We start from the raw sequence: 21,749 nt of genomic DNA, 5'->3' as shown, positions 1-21,749 counted from the left end.
AGTAATCAAGATTGGCATGAAATCTTCCATTATATACATATATAAATAAATAAATAAATAAAGGTTAAAAACATCTCTCACGATCACTTTCCTTATATTGGATGCGACATATATATATATATATATAGATATATCGGTTAATTTGAGTATTATTAAAATTATTGTTAAACATTTGAAGCACATTTCTAAGTATCTTCATTATACATTTCAACAACGTTGCAAGTAGTCGCTACATGTGACTAAATGCAGACATCGCACCATGTAACAAGAACAATACTAACCTCCAGTTAAATGAACATTCATATAATCAAGTGAGGATAATCAAGGAACTGAGTGTTGCACAAATATTGAAATGCCATACGCAAGCTTTATACAAAAATGCAAACCAAGACCAGAAGCAATAGACATTTCAGACTCTCACACGTCATTTGTAAACAATAAATAAATAAATAAATACTCAAAACTCTTTTGCAACCATACAATAGTAATGGTTGCTCTCAATCCATGTAAGTACATGCCCTTAACCAGAAAGCCTTTGATAACAACCAACAGCCCTGGAAATCACTATTCTAACTATAATACACGGTACAAACTGCCCAATAGAAACTCCATGAGCCTCAAGGATCAGCAGTCATTTAGAATGGAACAATCTGATAATCAATTCAATGAGTGAAGCATGAGAAATGGTCCAAGATGTCTTTATCAATTTATGCTTCACTCCACTTTTGTATACTCCATCAACATATACGGTGCACGATAAATTTTTACAATCGTCCAAAATAGCCCTTCCTCTAGCTCAAGCTCGCCTTCAGCCCGAGCTGCATAAATATCCTCACATATTGCTACTAATCTGCATTCAAGACATTGCAAAACCAATCAAATTTAGAGCATGCTTAAATTGATACTGCTCCAAACATCCATAACATGGCCAGAATTTGCTACAAGACAAACATTCACAACATAACCTAGCATAGATTTCGACTGGAGCATAAATCGAAAATTATTTGATCAGGATTAAAGCATAAAGAAGCAAGAGGGTAGTTTGAGACATCACAACTTATGAGGAGTCGCCAATACCTATCGCAAGCAGGGAAATTTTCATAAGGTATGCGCATTCTGATGTCTGAGCATTGCAAACGTATGAACCGTCCCACAGCCAATACAAATGTTATGTACAAACTCCAAATACTAAACTTACTCAAAGTTTCTCCTAATAGTCCCTCTGCGCACAGCAATACAAAACCAGAAAAATTGTTAATTATCGTACCACCTGTTTCAAAAGAGCAGTAATTTTGTTATATCTCCACGCTTACCTTCTTTATCACTATTGAACAGGAAAAGACATGGACACATAATATTTCCTAGAACAATGAAAATAGCCACAGATTCGTATTTAAAATTGTATCAAGTGTAACCATGAGAGAAATACCACTGAAAGATGAAAGAGAGACATTAAGTTACTTATTTTCTACAATCCACAGGAGCTAAAATAAGATTTTCAATATTAAAAATATAGCTACGTTCGACTGTCAGGCTTTGCTATAATTTCAAATGAATTCACATCCGATTCTACGTGAATAGTCTATGAACCGTTACACATACACATGATACCTATCACGCTTGCTTAGAGATAATGGTTGAGATTGTTACTTGGTGGTACTTCTTCGGATACAACGTACGCAATTGGGCCCAACATCTTGCCACATCCGTCATCTGGGGAGGGGTTCTCTCTCAAAAACGACCACCACGCTTGACCTTGCTCCTTGTTGAGCGTCAAATTTCCTGACACCCTTAAACTCTGCACAGCATAGGATGTATGAAAATCAGTTGTTGGTCAATCTCTAATTCGATAGACACTCCTTCACTAAATTTCGAATGATAGAAAATTATTGTATCTTTGTAAATTCAGTACAAAAGGCTGAAACTGCTGCCAACAAGTAAAGCGGCGTCTAGGCGAATTAAAATCAGTAGACAAAGAAAATATGAATATTAGGGCATTCAGAACAAGTCCTAAACACAGAGAAGACAGGAAATGAAATGAAAAGCTCTTAAATGAAACCATAGTCATAAAAATAGCATACCTCAGTTTCCAGAGCGCGCACTTCACCAGACCCAGGTACTCGAAAGTAGAGAGGATAAAGTTTGGCGATATTGACAGACGCAAGAGTACCATTCAAAACGGCTCTCAATTGACTACCACCTCCAAATAAGTCCTCATCGACGCTAGTGACATCTTCTGACCACAAGGCAAGCTCCTTCCCCTTTGGGCGCTCACGATTAAATTGCCACCATGCGTAGAACGACAGATCCCCATCATGAATGGACTTTATAAGATTTTGTAGAGTGCTAGGAGGAATTTGCCAAAGTGCCGCGGCATCAGGTTCACAACAAACAATCTGAATGTCTCGAATATCATAGGCAGACAGCGTCGATAGAGCATCTTTTGGAGGACTTTCCAGATTAAAAATGTGGCAGAGGCCAGTTTCATAAAGCGGAAACTTCCCTCCAACTGTCTTCACCTCAATACCTCCCCGTACATCATTGACAGGATTTGCCATGTTCGTAGGGTTTCCATTGCTGTATATCTGCAGACCGAAGCAAGTCACCATTTCCAAGTAACGAATTAGCAACTAAGGTTTTCTCAGCATATGGTAGCTACACTTAAGCATAGGACGGGTAACCTTTAAAAAGAGCATTTCGCATACGGTCCATCAATGTGAGGCAAGGGTTTTAATCAATATGTCGATAGGTCTGCGTAAGAAACAGCCCTAAAATAGTGATTGGTAATCGTGAGCGACCAAAGATTGGACGCGCTTTATACCAAAAAAAGAAAATAAATATGATGAAGGCAAGTGATTTTTGCCTGGTCTTGAGACTAGATTATGTAAACCTAAATGCTATGCTAAAGCATCTAACTGACATCATTGATAGGAAGGTGTAGTAAGCATGAGCATACCAACATAGGTGCCCAGATGACACCAATGAGGACACAGAAGAGGAGAATGCCGCTGCAAAATTTGATCCACACTCCTTGCTTTTGCCCAAGTAGATGTCTAGCCCGAACCAATTTGACATCGCACTGCACCAGGAATAAACTCCCGTATATATCTTCTAGCTGCAGCAACACCACAACATGCAACAAACATTAAATTCAGATTTGAATTTAGTAATGGATACCATCTCTAGCCAGTCCAACATGCCCTAAACATGATACGGAAGCGCACCTCTACAGCCTCCTAAACAACAATATATGTTGCCATTCTCAGAAAAGTACCTTAAGCCAATCATACATATTAAGAGCAGTTGTGGTGCATGACCAGTCAAGCACACAACGAAGCTCAAAGAGAAAGGGCACTGCACGATAAAAACGATACCCACACCAGCTCAGCGCATTCACACGTCGTGCCAAGAATTGCCCATAGAGAGCACTCTTATGAGGTAAGCCATACTTGATCTGCGATGCTTGCAAAGCTAATGATAAACCCTTCATCAAGTAGAAAAGGCGGAGAGGAAGGAGCTGGAGAAAATAATTTGGGGACTCAGGTTGTATAGTAGCTTCAATCTCCCAAACCACTTTTGACGCATAAGTCGTATACAGGACCAGGCTGAAGAAATACGATAACATCTTGCCGGTTGCAAATGAACAAAGATAAAGCACCCGGTCTGCAACTATCATGAAAAAGAGCGTCTGTATTCAAAGCCAGTTATATAATTAGAGACTACAACCAGAGGATGTCATTCTGTTCTAAGCTTGTCAGTAACATGGACTCTAAATTGCAACACGTTTCGTTATTACTGCGGCTTGTCCCTTAAGGCCGCACTCGACATCCTGGAAGTAGTGACCAGTTCAAGGGAAGAGATCCGTACCATGAGCACAATAATAAAATCCTTGGGAAACTGGTCTTCAACTCGTGTCACATCGAGGAGCTTTGGACTATGCTTCACAAAAGACTGATACACAAGGGCAACAAATAAAAAAGCAAGTAAATCTGTGCCAAAAATGTAGGCATATAAATCCACCTCGCGCTTGCCTCCTGGTATGACAGATAGTATAGGATAGGGGAAACTAGCTGTTTCCACATAACCTTGTTCTTTGGCTTTTAGGAGTTCGGCAGCTACATCTGCTGCGGGTGTGAGGGACGAGTATTGGGCACTTCTAGCTGACCGCAGTTTTGGAGCAGCATGGATGACCTCAAGCACAGCCAGTGCAGTGTTCGGTTTGTCAGGACTATTTTCAATACTCTCGACACGTACTCGACTGCAAGTCAATTCATCAATAGGAACTTCATCGTCAAGCGGAGACGACCGGACTGATGCGAGTAATCGATTGCAAGCAGATTCAATTCGTTCAGGTTGAATTCCCGCTTCTGGCCACTTATCAACTGCCATAGAGACTTGTACAAAGTGAGGAGGTGCTTCAGCCCCACTTGATAGCGCTTGCCAATACATTGACAAACCTCGAACCAGTCGCCAGAAAAAGCCTGTTACCCCATAGACAGATTTCCACAGAGCTTCACTCAAGGTGGCTTTGTGCGGCAACTGCATTTGTCCCTCTGAATCTCGTAGTCTTCGGTTTGAGAAGAAGGTACTTCTCTCATTAACAAACATCCATTCTCCATCTTGAGCTTTAATTGAACTTTGCATAAGTGTGGCTAAGTATACCAAGAAGAGCGGAAGAACACTGACGACGAAGGAGTGGGGGCCTAGGGACCCGGGAATCCCTATTTTCCGTAGCCATGAGGGTGGCGAAGCAACAAAGTCGCAATGCGTCGCTCGAATCTGATAGCAGTACTGAAGCAGAATGTTAAATTCAGTGTAGATAAGCATGGCCAGCCAAAAATGCTGACTTGGGCCCGGGTTTACGAGTAAAGCGTAAAGGAACAGCGCTGCTGGAAAAACAAGGGTCAAGTAACTGAAATTCCAAACGTAAGCAAGGACAAAGAAAACGTAGCAAACAAAGGCAGTGTTTCCTCGAATCTGACACCAGGTGTAGTAGCTCAACATGGACAGCTGCGTCCATGTCTCCCTCCATCCCGTGCGATGAGTATTCTTCACAGCCGTTGTCGGTTCAGATCCTGCTGCTTCCTGCTTTTCGCTCTCAGCAACGTTTCTGTAGCTATCTTCCTCTCCAGACAATGGCTTCTCATTATCACTTTCTTTATCTATACTCAAGTATCCGACAAGATTCGCCAATGCCTTGTTGCCAATTGAGTGAACCTCGGCAACACCTTCTTCTAGAATGTGGACACCAGACATAAGTCCAGGGATTGGGCCCTTCCAACTTTTCTCGGGACGTCGATCACTCTCCATGCTCCGCGCCGTGGGAAGCTGCATGCAGCTCATATCCATTCCTGAAATTGTATTTTTGATAATGGCAGAGTCTGTGATGGCATGTTTAAGTTTTCTCTCATCACGACCTTCCGCCGGCCATTCCATCCTCGCGACCAAATTATGTCGTCGTCTCATGTGTGTGCTGCTCCTCCGTCTAACGTCAACATGTTCTTCATCACTTAAGTCGCTCAATAAGTCAGACTGGCTAACGTGTTCTCTTTGGATTTTTTTAGATGGAGACTTGGAGGCAAAGTTAAGTCCACGCTTGGACCGAGATTCTGGTCTTCTGGCATCTGCAAATTCAGTTGCAATCCGCTCAATGGAACGTGGAGTATTGTAATTAGGTTTAGGACTCTTAAATGGTGAGGGCGAGGGTCCACAACTATCCAACTCAACCGATGGAGCTCCTACTTCAGGAGCTTCCGGGTGCAGTTGCATGTGAAGCATGTCAAACTTCATCTTCTCAACCTGTTTTCTTCGCCGTTGTTTGTGCTCTTCCACTTTGCGTATACGTTGAAGTTGCTCTTTCTTCCATGCTGCCTTGTCTTCCTGCAATTGAGAAGATACCATTCATGTACCCGACACACGATTTCAACAAAAGATGTCGTCTGGTGATGCACACTGTAACAATAGCACGATACCAACTAGTCTACTTCAAAAGGACGTATATATATTGATACTAAGAAAATGATGCACAAATACTAGACGTCCTCCAACATCAGATGAGTACGGCAGTCGAATACTTTTACAAACCAATGAAATATATGTTTACAGAGTCAGTGATGAGAAAACTTTCCAACAAAATTTTAAGAGTAAGAATCACCTGAGCACGTGCACGTGCTTCTACTTGCTGTGCTTCCATGTAGCGTAATACTTGCTCAAATTCACGGGACCGAAATATATGCGATTGAAGACCAACGAGACAGAAGATCGTAATGTCGACAATTGCGGACCGCTCTGTGATTCGAAATCCATAGTCATACTTGTACAACCCTACAATGTTATACAAACCAAGAGGAAGTGTGCACGCCTGAGCGCTCAAATAGCTAAAGTACGGAGCTTGGTAAGCCAGTGATGCAACTATGAGAATGAAATTGTAAAGACGTAGAGTCCACAAGATAGAATTGCGTCGAATCATGATAGTGTCCCACATCCTGAAGAATACGAGCGCAAATGCGAGGTAACCCAAATGTAACACGTCGTATTGTAATGTCCCAGTAATAAAAACTAGTATTAGGACTACCAGAAAGAGGTTATGGTAAAAGAAAAAGCGAAGATGGTCCAGCCAGGTCCATTGAGCTGTCGTTTCATAAGAAATCTCTTTCCATGCCAATCGGTCGCTTGCTGGAATTATGGCTGCGTAAAAAGTGCGTGTGTCTAAACTCCCTGCTGACATATTAGCACGAAGCTGGAGACATGCTATCAAAAATACCATAAAATTAGCGACCAAAATTTGGGCGTCATCAATCGCCAAGCCTGCATACATAGACGACGACAAACTATAAGAAGCAAATAAACATATGAGACTCTTCAAATATAGAACTTCAAAAACTTAGTTTATTAAATTCAGTGATTGTTGATACTGCTCATGCACATCCATCAATTAGCAGCAAACAATAAAAATTAAAAATTGTCCATTCAGAAAATGCTGATGGGTGGTGAAACAGAAGACCTCCTAAGTCTTAACGCTAACAGCAAAATTGTCCTCAAAAATCTCTCAAGCCAGAAACAGAGCTTTCAAAATCACAATTGAAGGAAAGGGAATTGACACTAGCCAACAACAACAGTCACAAGCTATAGACCAACACCAATCCTTATTATCGAAGAGTAAACCCAAAATAACTATATCAATGAATCCAGAAAAAAACACAGACAACAGCAAATGCAGATGGCAAAATCTGGTTACGTCTTACCAAGCCAACATTTCCAGCAGTATGAGAAACGTCCAGTGTAACTTCGAAGACAATCTGCACAACGCACAGACGAATTTGTTCCAAGCATTGGATCCGAAGCATTCCATGAAGGAGGGACTTTACATAGTACGACGTACTCAACCACCAGAATAAGTCCGAACAGTACCACAAAAATGGGCCATATTTTCCGCAAGATCTGTTTGTTGAGAAGGATACAAAGTGCAAGGATGAAGACATAAACCAGCGACACCACATTGAGTAGTGAAAAACTGCCCACCAATAAGGCAATCATAGAAAGCTCAAGACCGTAGAGCTGGAAAAAATGTTCTATGATGTGCTTGATGTAAATGTTCAATGTCCGCACTTGCGCCTCATAACGATCATGTTTCTGAAGAAGCATTGCTCTCTTTGACCATTGCCGACTTTCACAACCTCTGCCTTTCATATTTTTGGAGGAACCACGGTCTTCGCTTAGAGTGTGTCGCGATAGAGTCTGTGGTACAAATCTGCTTGCATTGTCACAAGATTGAACAGTGGAATTGCTAGAATTTTCTGCTGGTACGGAAGCACTTTGAGACAAGCTTATATCCTCAGGAAAAGATTCTTGAGAGCTTACAGTTTCAGACGATGAGGGTTCTACAGATGAGCGCAAAAAATTGCGGCTTCTACGAGGATATGGAAGGAACAGCAAACACGGTTCCTCGTATGGTTCATCCACACGTAAAGAGGCCGGCAGTAGCTCAAGCCAACTAAGTGTTGCACTCTGTAGGACGCATGCCGCCAAAACTAATGCTTTACTTCTCATTCCTGCTTCTGTAGCCCAAAAGCCACTACCATATAATCTGAACCCCAACCAAAAGGCAAATTCTCCATGCGTTTGGCCCAGCACCATCTCCTCTTTCTCACTCCACAGCTGGAAGAGATACTCAAGTACTATCAATACAGCAGTATATTGAGCATAAACTTTTGCTGGAAGGCGAGCGGTCTTAGACATATTGCAAGTAAAGACAAGCATCACGAGATATAAGAACCCAATAGGGCTAACAGGAGTGATAGTCACATAAAATACCGCCATAGATAATATTTTGCCGCTGTGAAGAATCAGGAGGCGTTTCATGAATCCAATGAACCCGTAGGTAACGTTAATGTGATCACCAGGCTGCTCGGGATCCTCTAAACTACACTCTTTCTGAGCTCGTTCGTTTCGGAAAAGTTGCATGACAATTAGAATCGTCAAACAATCCCAAAGATTTCCAAATATCGATCTGTCACAGTGAAATCCTAAGCCCCGTACAAGGGGAACGTAATCGTCAACCACAGACTGGGTGCCTGGAAATGCACTCAAGATGTAGCGAACAATGAAAACAATTCCTGAAAATATCATTAAGGGTAACCAGAGCTGTTGCTCCGATTTTCCAATTATTTGCCGGCCTATCACCCAACACAGAAGGAAGAATAGGTAGCCAAAAGAAACATAACTTTGTGATACGCCGTAGATCAAGCACAGGATTGTGGTGTAGGCAATATACGTTCCAAACATGCGATATACAAAACGAAGACGCTCTGCGAATGCTGCAAGCCTCTTTGTTATCCAATTCGCTAAATAACGGTCATCACAAGCCACAGCAATTTTGTACAAATTTGAGTACTTCCCAAAGTGCCAATCAAATGATGACAAAGAACACGTTAAAGCAGCACAACAGGAAATAAAATATGTACTCTTCATTCACCCTTCGTACCATAATGTCTAAACCTAGTCTATTGTGTACATCGCATACGATTAGCAAACGAAATCCGGCACCGCAAAAGCATGATACAAATTTATAGTAACATGCAACCAGAACGAATGCAGTCTTAGCAGAACGGCTCAAAATAAGTCTCATACCCTGAGTTGCGGCCTCTTGCTGAAGATTTTCGACAGTGTCATTAGTGTAAACTGATAGAAGAATAGCACGTCCATTCTTCCTGTGCAGCACACTCCAACCAAGTGGGGCATGTGGACTCCGTTGCACCGTAGTAGACAAAAAGCTCAATACATTCAATCCATGATTTTGCATAGCTGAAAAGAGAAGCAGAGCTCCAATAACCAGAAAGTCTTCGAACGTTGCTTTCTCCCATATCCCTGCACGATATATACATGTCAGTTTGACAAACCATAATAAGTCCCCCCCAATGAAAAGTAGCCAGTCTAGGTGGATGTTAAAGTTATCGGAGTATCGCACCTATAAAAGAAAGTACAGGCCGAATTGTTGCTTCTTTATTTTTGAGTTCTGAAGAAATCCAATCCAGTCGCAACAAGTAAAGCACTGCCACGTGCACCTCGCATAATAGAATCAAATATTGCCTGGTTCGCCTTCCAATTGACGATCGCACCAAGTAGACCATGAAGAAAGCCACTACAAAACAAATAACCAGAATACCGATGTTCATGCATCAGGACAAAGAAAATCAGGAAACAGTCACAAGCAATCGACTTTTGCAGAAGCACATAACCTGGAGGGCAGACATCTACCCTGAGAAAATTAATGTGAAAAAAAGATAAAAAAACAAACAAACAAACAAATAAATAAATAAAAACGAAAAAAGCATAGAATTACACGAAGCGCAAGCGACCACCAAGAGGATATTTTGAGGTAAAAAGTCAAGGTGGTTACTGTATATTGCATGGAGCAAACCATCCTTCATCCCCACGGCAAAAATTAAGAGCAGTGATATGATATCAGCACTTTGACGCAAACACCACGCTATTACTGCTAGCGCCAAAACCTTCGTATCTTCTGTATCTGTTACTAAATCGAACAACATGAAAACACAAACATAAGAGAGCGCTATGACCACACTCTAAACAAGATCTTATGCTGCTTCGTGTAAAGAATGTGAAGGAAACATTTATTACGTCAAAACAGCAGGTAGGACAATGAAAGATAACTCAAGGTCTACAACATAGGGCTCAAAAACCGTAAGCTAGTTACACCATGCAGACAAGCACCTTGCTCCAAGTTCCGATTGGCCTCCTCGTTCTCGCCGCTTTCAACAAGATTGTTCACAATACTGTTGCTTGCAAATATTTCAGTAGCCACAAGAGCCCCAAGCACATATTGCGCAAAAATAAATAATCCTGGAGTAGAGTAGTGCCAAAGCCCGATTGTATGCCATATATCCAAATCCTGAAAGTCATAGAGGACTGTTATTTTGTGATGATTGTAGACGTCCATTGAGCAAAAAAAAGAAAAAAGGAAATAAAGGTTCATAAGCAAAGTCTCATTAATGAGCAGAAGACTGTACCATGTCAAATTCGATCTTCATGATTGTAAAGGCCGCATTGAAGAGGTACGTGCTAAGAGCCCAAGCTAATATGAAACCAAGTAATACGGGGCTAAGGCGGCGGAGAACGTGCACCGATGGGAGAGCGAAAAAAATGTAACCCACGTACAGTAGTAGCCCGAAGGCACATAGGCTGGCATGTGTAAAACTCCAGCAAACGAGCGCCACCATGCATATCTATTTAAGAATGTCAAGGCATTGATTTTCATCGTGTCAATGAAGTTGACATTAAGAGCTCTAAAAGACATAAAAACTACAACGTTGCATCTTAATCAAATGTGTTAAGACATCAACTACAAGTTTGAAGTACCAAAACTCCAGTTATTAATCAAGCTGCTAGATATCACGGCAAAAAATAATGCATTACCTAACAGAAGCTACTGAAGTAAAGTGGTAACAATAAAAGGAACTTCGTTAAAGTAGAGATAATTTTGGTGGGGTTACTTACTGGAAAGCCATACGTGAAGAGAGTGATAGTTGCACGCTGGAAAGTGATCACGCGCCTCTGATTGGCCGCCCATCTCCTTGAAGTTCTTTCAGGCAAATAAACAAGTTCAGCGTAAAAGCCAGAATTACATTTGCAAATCATGTACGCTAAAAGTGCAATTCTATCACAATAATACCGAAACATCTTCCACATAATGACCTGCTGTTAACTAAAGGACCAGCTGATATCCTGAAAAAAATGCATGAGCAAGTAACTTTTGGAGAAATTACATGGAATCTTCAAGCGACGCTGGTTGACGAGAAGGCAAGAGGTTTTCAGTTAACAAACCGTCCCCTGTGCAACAACTACTGAAGGAATGCCTGTTTCTGTTGAGTGTTTCCGAATATTTTTGCTCATCTTCCATATCACTCACACCATAGCACAACTGGCAACCACGCAGAGTGTGAGTACTGTTTGTGCAGAAACAAACAGTGATTCAAGTTCAAAGCGCGTGCCTACAAGCTATATTAAACTCAAAATATGCATGCATCGATTGAAGATGAAGTCAAAAAGAAATGAAGGTGCAAGATAAATCTTCCAGTCAACCTAGCGATTCAACCTAGACAAATCCAACAAGACTAGATTAGAAAGTGTGACGAGTCAAATTATAAGTAAAAAGATTACCAGGATGTACAAGGCGATTAAAGATACAACTTGACAAACTTCCGGCCATCCCAGCAGTTGACCTGATGCTTTGAACAAGCCCAAATAATCGGCAGCATCAGTAATACCTTGCGGTATTGAAAGTGGCAATTGATCCAAATATAGTGCCAGAATGTGCAATCCTGTATACAATATAAGTGGCCTCCACCCCCTGCGTTGAAATCAGCATGAGGAAAATCGGAACATTGTAAAAATAAAAAAAATACAAAAAGAGTTTACACTTAAACCAGCTATCCGGAAAATCAGAAACTCAGAAACCAACAAAACTTCTCGGTGTATTCATATGCACACGGGAATGTGTTAGATGACATGCAAAGCATAGCTACACCATAAACAGCGGAATTCGGCACAAAATCCAGCAGCACTTTTAGTCTAAACAATCCTCTGTGCAAACATTTGTAAGAGATTACATACCATGAGAGTCCAACAAAGTTGCTCGTCATTGCCCAGTGTAACAAACTCGCACAGCTGCAAACAAAATACGGTAAAGTGATCCATGACGGCCGAGCTACACCTACCAGCAACAACACCAAAGGAAGCACAAAGCTTCGCAACATGGCTCTAAACTCATTAACATCCTCGTCTGCCATGTCCCACAGTGATTCCAACAGTCAGAACCACGCCTACTAATGTTTTGGAAATCATTGCGTTTGTGAATGCGTGCGTGCGTGTGTGTGTGTGGACAACCATAACCACCAGACTATCTGAGCCGTAGTTTATGAAGACATTCACAACTATGACTTCCAGTTGCAATACTACATGGATAGTACACAGGCAGTAGCGAACAAATATTAATATAAAGGCCACTCCAACTGCTATTCATATAACTCCACGACTAAAAGTAAGCTGCCTAAAGAAACATACCCCAAAGTAACTCATGTGTCTGAACACTTGGGTCGAGTTTGTCTCGATACAGCGCACATGCAGCTATCATACCCACTGCAAGCTGAGGTAAAAGAAACCAAAATACACTAGCATCCTTGCCCTTGAGATTCAACCTGGACACATACAAACCGTCACGATGACTATTCAGTTCATCTCTCTTAGTTGAAATCTTCAATGCACACGTAGAGAAAGAAGGTCGCAATGGAACACATAAGAGTTTCATTCCCAAGGTGCCAAGAGTAATCATTCTGTTCCTCGATTGACTATGAGATGAAAACCATAAGTGGGGCTGGTGAAGCAGAACTCCTAGAAAACACCAATATTTTGCTCAGTGCAACTAGAATCTTCAGAATCACAGTTGGAAAGAGTTACAAAGCAGTAGAAGAGCTCTTGAAGCACACTTGAAGCCAGAATAACATCCGTAAAGACTGTCAAGTATCCAAAAGTAGTGCACAGAAGGTGTGCATACTACTGTTATGAGCTTGCCTGGTGAATCCCAAGAGCTTGAACCACTCATCCTCTGACACAGGACCATCATCTCCAAGAATGATCCATGTGACCATCACAAACACTTCTGTCATTATGACTAACCCAGACAGTACAATCAAAGGTATCCATATTCCCGGCCTTGGCTGTTGCACTGTTAAAAAACCAACATGTTAGCAAGCCAGCGTTTTAACAAGCGCAAAATGATTCTGGTACGTCCTCACTCGCAATAGTAAACACCTAACAGAGAAATATTCTCATGCAAGCAGATCACATTTTCAATACCAACATAAGATGGTTTCCACAATGCATCAACAAGATTAGGTGGAATTGAGTTCCATGATTATTATCTTTGCTTACAATTTTCATTAAGCTTCACAATTGTAGAGCTATCATGTGAATCTATTTCATGCATTCATGCTCTAACTTATTCCTCCTTTGAACCAACTCTTGTATCCTAATGATGACAGAAGATTACCCAAGATATGCGACACCATCTTACCTTGTTGCGCTGTTTTGAATTGCACAGCAAAGAATGCGAGAAGGAAACAGACGGAGCTCAAGTTCCAACCTCCAAAAGCAGCTTTAAATAAGACGAAGAACGCAATGTCAGTGATAATAAATTGCATAATTTCATCCAGGTCTTTCCCTAAACGCCATGACCTATTATACATCGCATGCGTTATTGCCACCGCATTTTGCAATAGAAAGACTTCAAATCGAGCTGAATCCTCATAAAATCCGAGCCATGTCTTAGTTGACAGTTAAGCCCAATATTTTTTCTGATTCTTAGGACAACTGGTTGCATAATGAAGGGCAAAATGGGCGCACCACATAATACAACGAATGGGGCCAAAGCCCGAATAGTTGAGGCCCGCATTCTGATCGGGACTAGTAACTTATAGACTCCAGAATGCTTCCCCTGGTCCCTTCATTTTAGATACCAGATCAGCTGGATAAAGTCCCTAGCGCTTAAAATCCCGATTATGAATTTCGAATTTGAGTCCTCCACTATGCATTAAATGCACTGCCGTGACGTCTGCATCAAGTGTTCGCCAGAAATAATACACCGAGTCAACTATGACCTATAGTGTCGCCTTCCATGCTTAATTCCGCAAAAAAAAATCCGAATGAAGCAACGCCTGCAAGTAGAGTCAACATGGATCCCTTCAACTCGTAATTTACAGTGCTTAAACGTTTATCGCCTGGCACCAAGCCTCACAAAACCCAATCCTGATGTTTCGTGCTCAAATGGACAGCCTGCAACGTAATACGGATAGAGTCCATCAGGTTTGCATGAAAAGAAAAGAAGAAAAAATGAATCTGAGGTGATTTTCTGCTCTCCTTTAAACAGTCTGCTGAATCACCATGCATGCGGGCAGATGGTTGCCGTTACAGTTTCTATCGAACATCACAATGCAATGAATTTCCATTATTTTTAAGAAGCCAAGCAGGAACAAAAAAAAAAAAAAAAAAAAAAAAAAAAGAGAGAGAGAGAAAGAGAGAGAGAATCGGTATTCAGCGTAGAAGCAAGAAATCTGACCATGCACCGTTCTGTAAAAGCAGGAAAAGAAATATCAAATCAATTTAGCATCATGCGTATCACAACTCGTTGCTTGAAATCCCACAATCAATACAAGAAACATCTTGAACGACCAGACAGAAAATCTTGAGCTTAAAAACTAAGCGTTCCATGCAACAATTGAACCACAATTCAACACCACCAGGCACCGAACCAGTTTGAATCTAGCTCCGAGCAAGATTCACTCAAAAGACATGACCTCAGAAGCAGAAAGACCTCGAATCGCCGCAAATTTCAAAACATCAGAAAACTTTCGTCACGACATCATTGTACTTTTCGCACGATATTTTCCAAGCCCTTTCGTGAGCAAGACAGAGAGCACCCACTTCGCCCTTGCTTTCTCTTGGCACCCACTAAAACAAAAAAATTCAAAAATTCAAAGAAAACATCGCCTGAACCCCTCGCTATACCATCGAAACTCATCTCCGAAACCCAAACACCCGAGTCCCCAAAACCAGCATTCAGGCACAGAACCCAAACGAATTACCTTGGTGCAGAAGATCACACGGCCTCAAGCATACAAACCCATGCTCAGAGAGCTAATTCAGACCCAGCGCTGACCCAACAAGGCCTTACAAGCAAAGCATCCACGAAGCAAGCGCAGGAAACACGTACTATAGAGGGTGAGATTGACCCATGTGCTGAGGCAACACAGAGCGAGGAAACAGCTGCAGGGTAGTGGTGGAGGAGGAGGAGGGGCAGCATCGAATTGCAGCCAGAGCTTGCAAGACTGAGGAACCGCGCGCCAGAAAGCAGCAAAATCGTCAGTGGTGCAAGTGCAGGTGCAGGGCTGCAAGACGGGTACCGTCTGCAGCCGGTCATCCTCTTCCACGTGGATGCTCTCACGGTGTGGTAACCGGCTCCCCCTCCCTCCCCCACCGGCGGATTCTCCGGGTGAAAAAAAGAGGAGGAGGATCCGCTACGGTAAGGGGAAAAATGTGGAGTCGGTGTGCACATGTTATTATTTTTATTACTTAATAATTATACTATATATTTATACTTAAAATTACATCTTGCAAGATAATGTTTCATAATTTAAATTTTCAATAAAAGAACTTGGAATGGCTCACCAATTTCCTGAGAGCCTATATTGTAATTTCATCAAAATCTCAACATGTACTAGACTGTTAAAAAATCATATGAGAAATTAATATTATTTGATATCGACGTGTTTTCTTGAAATAATTGGTTGTAAAAAGGTTATACCTTGTCCTACTGATATTTGTTTGTACGAAGTTTTTTGAATCGATTAAATTTATTAAAAAAAACAAAAAACATGCACACAGACACACACACACACCTTTTTGTCTTTGGTGTATCAAAATTCTGTACAGTACACATGAATCACAAGTTTTATAATTTAAGTGCTTTATATTTCCATCAAAAGTGGAATTATTAAACAAATAATTTATTTCAAAAATAAAACAAAAAACAAAAATATTAAAAATGAATGGGTTTTTTTGAAAGGGCAAAATATCAAAGAGAAACCAAGTATACAAAAAATGTTCTTGTTTGTTGACCTTCTTTTTATGACATCAACTTTAGAAATAATAATTACTCATATAAGATGGTTTCATTACACCCCAATTAATCAACAGAATCCACAAGAAGTTCACAGATTTTGGGTATTCCAAGTCAGATATTTTTCACAACTTATCCAATATCACAACAATAATTCCAAAAAAAACATTAAATAAAAAAATCTAACTAACTAACTATCTAAACCCTACAAAAACTATTTTTGTCTTCAATGACACAAACATTGGCTAATTTCGTGTGCACGCATGAGCAAACACACACACACACAAATACACACAAACCACAAATAATTGCGAAATAATTGCAGCGGTTCCAAAAACCTCACATAAAATATATATATTAGGAATCCTCACAAGCATGAACAAAGGAACAAAAGAGAGCGAGTCAAATCTCCACATGGGTCAACTTCAACGTGGAACTCGTAGTTTCCAGGAAGGGGGATGCCTCTAAAGCAACGCAAGTCCAGGGCAAGCAAGACAAAAGGAGAGCGGGGAATAGACGAAAGCAAGTAAAGGAAGCTTCACTATGCACGCGGATGTGAGACTTCCCCCACCACCACGAACACTCTCCTCGAAGACCCCCCCCCCCCCCCCAACGCTCCCACTTGAAACATTGATCGATGCCGAGCCTGCTCTCGCACTCACTCGGGTGTGCCGAATTCTTTGGCTTTGGCTTTGGACTTCCTTCGTCTTTTCGTCTGCGATGCCGTTCATCTTCCACACCTGATCGCACCTAACCCATGGGCATTCACGCGTCAGAGGGAGCCCAACAGGAGGATTGCTGCTTTAGTAGTATATGACGGCTGGCGTCGCTTCTTCTGCTTCTGACGATACTCCTCGAGCGGGTGGGATTGGCGTTGATTGGATGGGTCGAAATAAGTCGCGGGAACCTGATGAATTTGTGAGACGTGGCCGCGGTGGTGGTGTTTTTCGTGGATTGAGGCGCCGGACCGGCTTCGTGACTGTTGAGAATGGTTCCAGTGCGGGGTTGTTAGTGGGACCTTGACGATGGCAATAATTTGAGGTGTTGTGCAGGTTAGTGGGATTTCGTTCTCAAGGTGTAGTTTGGTGTAGATCTCGTGTGTCGACGACTGGGTTTTGTGTGAATGGAGTGGGTTGTCGTTGTCTGTGGCATTGGGTGCAATAGAGTCGGTAACCAGGGGTTGGAGACCGTGTTCGGTATCCTGTGAGTGTGTATATATTGGTAGACTGGACAGCGGAAGGACGCAACTTTTGTCTCGCTCCGGTTCTACTTGTGAATGGTGGTGGTGGCAACTATCTTGCGCTCGGGACCTGATCGAAATAGCGAAGTTACATTTGTGTAGTGATCATTTTCAGCGTAAGTACCTCTAGAGTTGGTTGCCCAGGATTGAGACGTGCATTCACGAGGTTTCTAGGACTCCTCTACCTTAGAATTCTTTACTTTCACGCGGAGTTGAAGTCTAACCCGAAGACTTCAACTAATCCGGAATTGTTCCAAACTGAAAGACGGCGACCGATTGTAACAAAGTCAAGTAAGATAAAAGCAGCTTGCAAATATCTAAATTCAAGCGCCAGTTAATTCTGGAGTCGATCATAAAACGGATGTTACAGAAGCAATCGTAGACAGCGAGGTGAAAGATGGGTCGAAATAAGTCGGCCGGACCGAAGGGTGCAATTGTGGGAAGCGGGGGTACAACTCCCTTGTTCGGTGCAAGTCCTGTGCACAACACCTCCAACTATGGAAGCCCGCAACCAGCCTACGTTGGTCCTCCGGCGTATGCTCCCTACTCACCCAGCGCGCCACCAATATACTCTGCGCCGGGGTATGCAGACCAGGAAGCCGGGACCGGCCCTCAGAAGCCCCGAATCAAGCAGAATAGGACGTGCAGGGACATTCTCTTCCTCATCTTGTTCCTTGCCTACGGCGTTGGCATTATCATTGCATCCAGCTACGGATTTCACAACGGCGATCCCCGGAGGTACTTGCAATCATTTGCTAGCAATCCCTCTTTCTACGCATGATTCCCGATTGTGTGTACACGATGTGGTTGTTAGAGCCTAGTTTCACTTTGTTGCGGAATTGTGACTTGCAGGCTTGTGTATGGATTGGACTACAAAGGTAACACATGCGGTGACAATAAAGGCTCACCTAATCTCAAGGACTACGACATCCGGTACTGGTTGAACCCCAATCAAGTGTACAAGAGCGGGCTGACTTCTGATCCCTTCAATCTCGGCGATGCGCGCAGCATTTGCCTTGCGGATTGCCCTATCCCAAGTGCCACAAACCTCACTTGGGTATGCGACTATCCTGAAGGCCCCATAAAGCTGACCATGTCGGAGTGGGGTGCTCGCAACTACGATTACTTCAGCATGCTTACGCCGGAGCAGCAGGCATCTTCTTTCAATCTGACTGGTCCCTGCTATCCTGTTCTCTTCACTAGCACCAATTGTAAGTCTCTTTATCCGACGTGTGATTTATTTGCAAAGCTTCCACGGGACATTTTTGTATTCTTCTCTTATTTCTCTAGTTAATCTACATTAACACGTCTGCATGGTCATGCCAAAAGTGTTCTGGAGCTGTCAACTGGCCTCGACGCCCTCGAACACTTCTTTGAGTCTTTGGCAATCAGCTGGCGGCACTGAAGTGCAATCCGGGAATGTGATAGTCCAAGTGGTCCAGAAAGCATTATCCTCTCCGGCCGCTATTGTAAAGGTGCGCACCTTTCTTCAAACCAATTGTCAAATTTCAGGGTCGCACGACTCATCTAATCTTTTACAATTCGCAGTCACTTGTCTAGGACAGTATAACATCTGAATTTGAGATGCGATGTCATCAAGGTTATCAATTGATTGGGTTTTTGGTATGGATTGCAGAGATATGTTGCAGATTTGGGGAGGGCGTGGCCAGTTCTTGTGGTTTGTGGTGGCATAGCTCCATTAGTCCTTTCCATTGCGTACCTTGTCCTCGTCCGGTACTTCGTCGGTGTATTGACGTGGATTACGATCATCCTGCTTAATGTTCTCACAGCCCTGGTGACATTGTTCTTTTACATCAAGGGTAAGCACTTGTTGCTACATTTCGGCTGTTGGCGTCGAGCTATCAGTGCCAACTTCAGAGATTGGGTTCAAAGTTGATCTGTCAAACGATTTAGGGTTTAGTGCATAATACGTTGGGGTTGTGATGTGCAGCTGGATGGATTGGCAAGGATGTTGTGACGGGTGTCATAGGAGATGGAGCCAACAAAGTCCTCTCGTCTTCTGCAAGCGTAAGCCCAATCACAACCTTTCCCCTGATGAATTTCACCCTTTTACCCTCGAATTTCTCAACCTTTATTTTACTTTTGTTTTCGGATCGGAATAATGAATGAAGCTATCCTTAGTGTTATTCAATCGATCTACGACCTAAAGCTTTGCAATTCACAATCGCGTGTCCTTCATTGTACAGGAGGCTAACCATTTGAAGATCGTGGCGGTGATCATGTCAATCGTTTTTGTGGTTGTAGTACTTGTCACGCTCGTCTTGATCAAACGCCTCATTATTGCCGTTGCAGTAATCAAGGTACAGAATCAACGAAATGAATCTTGTCCGATTTACACTATATTCCCGAGCTATCTTTCTAATCTAACGTCTGAAACGGATGCCACAATGCATTCTGCCTTGGATTCTTCAGTGTTCAAGGAGAAATCTAACCGAACGTTTGTGCTTCGTCTGGATTGTGGCACAGGTAGCTACAAAGGCGATGGGAGCAATTCCAAGTCTCCTCATATACCCTATAATTCCATTCATTTTCCAGAGTGCATTCTTAATCTACTGGGTAGCAGGGTTTCTCTACCTCGTTAGCGCAGGCACAGTGACACGAAATAACTGTAACAACAGTTGTGCGGCATATGATCTCACTGCTGGGCTAGTGACTGATACCAACTGCTGTGGATATGATGTCCACCAAAGCAAAAACCTCGTGTGGGCTATATTGTATCAGATTTTTGGGTTTTTCTGGACTACCCAATTCATCACTGCGTGTTGTCTAACAACAATCGCCGGTGCAGTAGCCGCGTACTACTGGGCTAGAGGCGACACAGCTGTGAGTCTGCGTACTTTCAACTCTTTCAGAGCTCAGTTCAATCGTTAAATGGTTTTCATGGCTCAAATGAAATGAGCTGAACTAATTTGTGCTGGACTGTTGGTTCACGTTTTGCATCCAGAACATGGGTTGGTTGCCTGTTCTATCATCGGCAAAGCGCGTGTTCCGGTACAGTCTGGGATCAATGGCGTTGGGTTCTCTACTCGTGGCAATCATCGAGATGATTCGGTTCTTGTTGGAGATGCTGCGGAAGAAGCTCAAGGCATTGGAAGCGGCACCGGGTGGATGCTTCATTACAATCTGCTGTTGTTGTGTGCAGTGCTGCTTGGGTTGCATCGAGTGGACCATTAAGTTTATCAACCGAAACGCTTACATAGTGGTACGTGGCTTCTGACTATGAGATCGGTAATGCATCTCCTTCAAGTGCTTGTTGAAGTCCGATGCTCAGGATTGAATGAATTCTACTAATTCGAATTTTTCTTGTTGTGCGCAGATTGCTATCAATGGCAAAGGCTTCTGTCGCGCCGCAGGAAAGGCAACAGGGTTGATAGTGAATAACGTCTTGAGGGTTGCGGCTGTGAATATTATTGGTGACATGATATTATTCCTAGGGAAAGTTGTTGTGAGCTTGGCCAGCGCTCTCTTTGCCTTCTTGATGCTCGACACCAAGCAGTACAAAACGGGTCACAGCAAAGTTTCTTCTCCTCTCTTCCCTGTGCTGGTTAGCGTCGCTCCTTTCCTTCCAATTTGTCAATACCTCTAGCTGCAATGTTTGTTCAATTGATTTCTTCAGTTACCTCTGCTCTGACGAGTACCACTCGTTTTGTGTTTGATACCAGTTCTGCTGGTTTATAGGCTTCCTTGTAGCTGGCATGTTCTTCGGCGTAGTAGAGATGGCAATCGACACGATTCTGCTGTCCTTCTGCATTGACTCTGAGGAGAATAACGGCACTCCCATGTTCGCCCCGCCGTTGCTTCTGGATACGCTCACGTCCCACGCCAAGCGAGTGGAAGCAGACGAAGCTGCGCGCGCTGAAAAAGCTGCCCGCAAGCAACAAGCCAAACGGTAGCCTGACCTCTGTACATGCTGATCGCTGCGTGAGTTTCAGGAGGAAATGACTAAGCCAACAGACGGGGCTCACTTGCTTACACCCAACATCACATTGTGTGCTTGCTGATAAACATCTTGTATAGGACTGATTTTTTGCCATTGAGGTCAATAGATTGCTGCAGCTTGTGTAGCAATCTCCACTGTGGAAGCTCTGTCAAAAGGTCACTTGGGCTGAACTTTTACTTAAACACAAATATGCATGCATGTGAGTATGAATAAATTGCACGCCAATTGACCTTTTCCCCATTTGTCAGGTCTTCTCATCAGTCGCTTTTGCGTGCTTATAGCTGTTGACGATTTGTTCGATAAGTGCATCTCTTTATCATCTGGCAACTAGGTCGGAGTTTTCTAAGAGCACTGCA

At 42.6% G+C, this 21,749-nt stretch overlaps 2 protein-coding genes across 8 annotated transcripts; one reads left to right on the top strand and one right to left on the bottom strand.

Moving 5' to 3' along the window:
* Nucleotides 1-427: 427 nt before the first annotated feature.
* Nucleotides 428-15,414, bottom strand: LOC112287138 (piezo-type mechanosensitive ion channel homolog). Of its 6 annotated transcripts, none has more exons than XM_024529877.3 (23): nucleotides 15,287-15,414; nucleotides 13,921-14,349; nucleotides 13,592-13,672; nucleotides 13,090-13,243; nucleotides 12,583-12,716; nucleotides 12,133-12,301; nucleotides 11,680-11,869; nucleotides 11,286-11,440; nucleotides 11,017-11,101; nucleotides 10,530-10,745; nucleotides 10,234-10,411; nucleotides 9,899-10,033; nucleotides 9,467-9,640; nucleotides 9,130-9,366; nucleotides 7,245-8,843; nucleotides 6,155-6,807; nucleotides 3,868-5,880; nucleotides 3,275-3,688; nucleotides 2,957-3,115; nucleotides 2,082-2,585; nucleotides 1,651-1,798; nucleotides 1,078-1,222; nucleotides 428-850 (listed from the first exon to the last, which is right to left on the bottom strand). In XM_024529877.3, the coding sequence occupies exons 2-23, from the start codon at nucleotides 13,967-13,969 to the stop codon at nucleotides 715-717; spliced, it is 7,728 nt and encodes a 2,575-aa protein (XP_024385645.1). In that variant the 5' UTR covers nucleotides 13,970-14,349; nucleotides 15,287-15,414; the 3' UTR covers nucleotides 428-714. The 6 variants fall into 6 exon arrangements, with proteins under 6 accessions (XP_024385645.1, XP_090109216.1, XP_024385647.1 ...); XM_090253090.1 differs by having other exon boundaries at nucleotides 7,245-8,807; XM_024529879.3 differs by having other exon boundaries at nucleotides 9,899-10,027.
* A 1,392-nt stretch (nucleotides 15,415-16,806) lies between these two features.
* On the top strand, nucleotides 16,807-21,628 carry LOC112286278 (choline transporter protein 1). Of its 2 annotated transcripts, none has more exons than XM_073536095.2 (10): nucleotides 16,807-18,170; nucleotides 18,285-18,643; nucleotides 18,762-18,907; nucleotides 19,069-19,252; nucleotides 19,384-19,460; nucleotides 19,640-19,753; nucleotides 19,920-20,276; nucleotides 20,398-20,655; nucleotides 20,770-20,997; nucleotides 21,132-21,628. In XM_073536095.2, exons 1-10 carry the CDS (start codon nucleotides 17,830-17,832, stop codon nucleotides 21,141-21,143), a joined length of 2,076 nt encoding a protein of 691 aa, XP_073392196.1. In that variant the 5' UTR covers nucleotides 16,807-17,829; the 3' UTR covers nucleotides 21,144-21,628. The 2 variants fall into 2 exon arrangements, with proteins under 2 accessions (XP_073392196.1, XP_024383792.1); XM_024528024.3 differs by having other exon boundaries at nucleotides 16,809-18,170; nucleotides 21,116-21,628.
* The last annotated feature ends 121 nt before the right edge of the window (nucleotides 21,629-21,749 follow it).

The sequence above is a fragment of the Physcomitrium patens genome, chromosome 9, assembly GCF_059467195.1.
Source record: "Physcomitrium patens ecotype Gransden chromosome 9, ASM5946719v1, whole genome shotgun sequence".
In the NCBI taxonomy this organism is placed as follows: domain Eukaryota; kingdom Viridiplantae; phylum Streptophyta; class Bryopsida; order Funariales; family Funariaceae; genus Physcomitrium; species Physcomitrium patens.
This window is presented reverse-complemented; position numbering and strand designations above follow the sequence as displayed.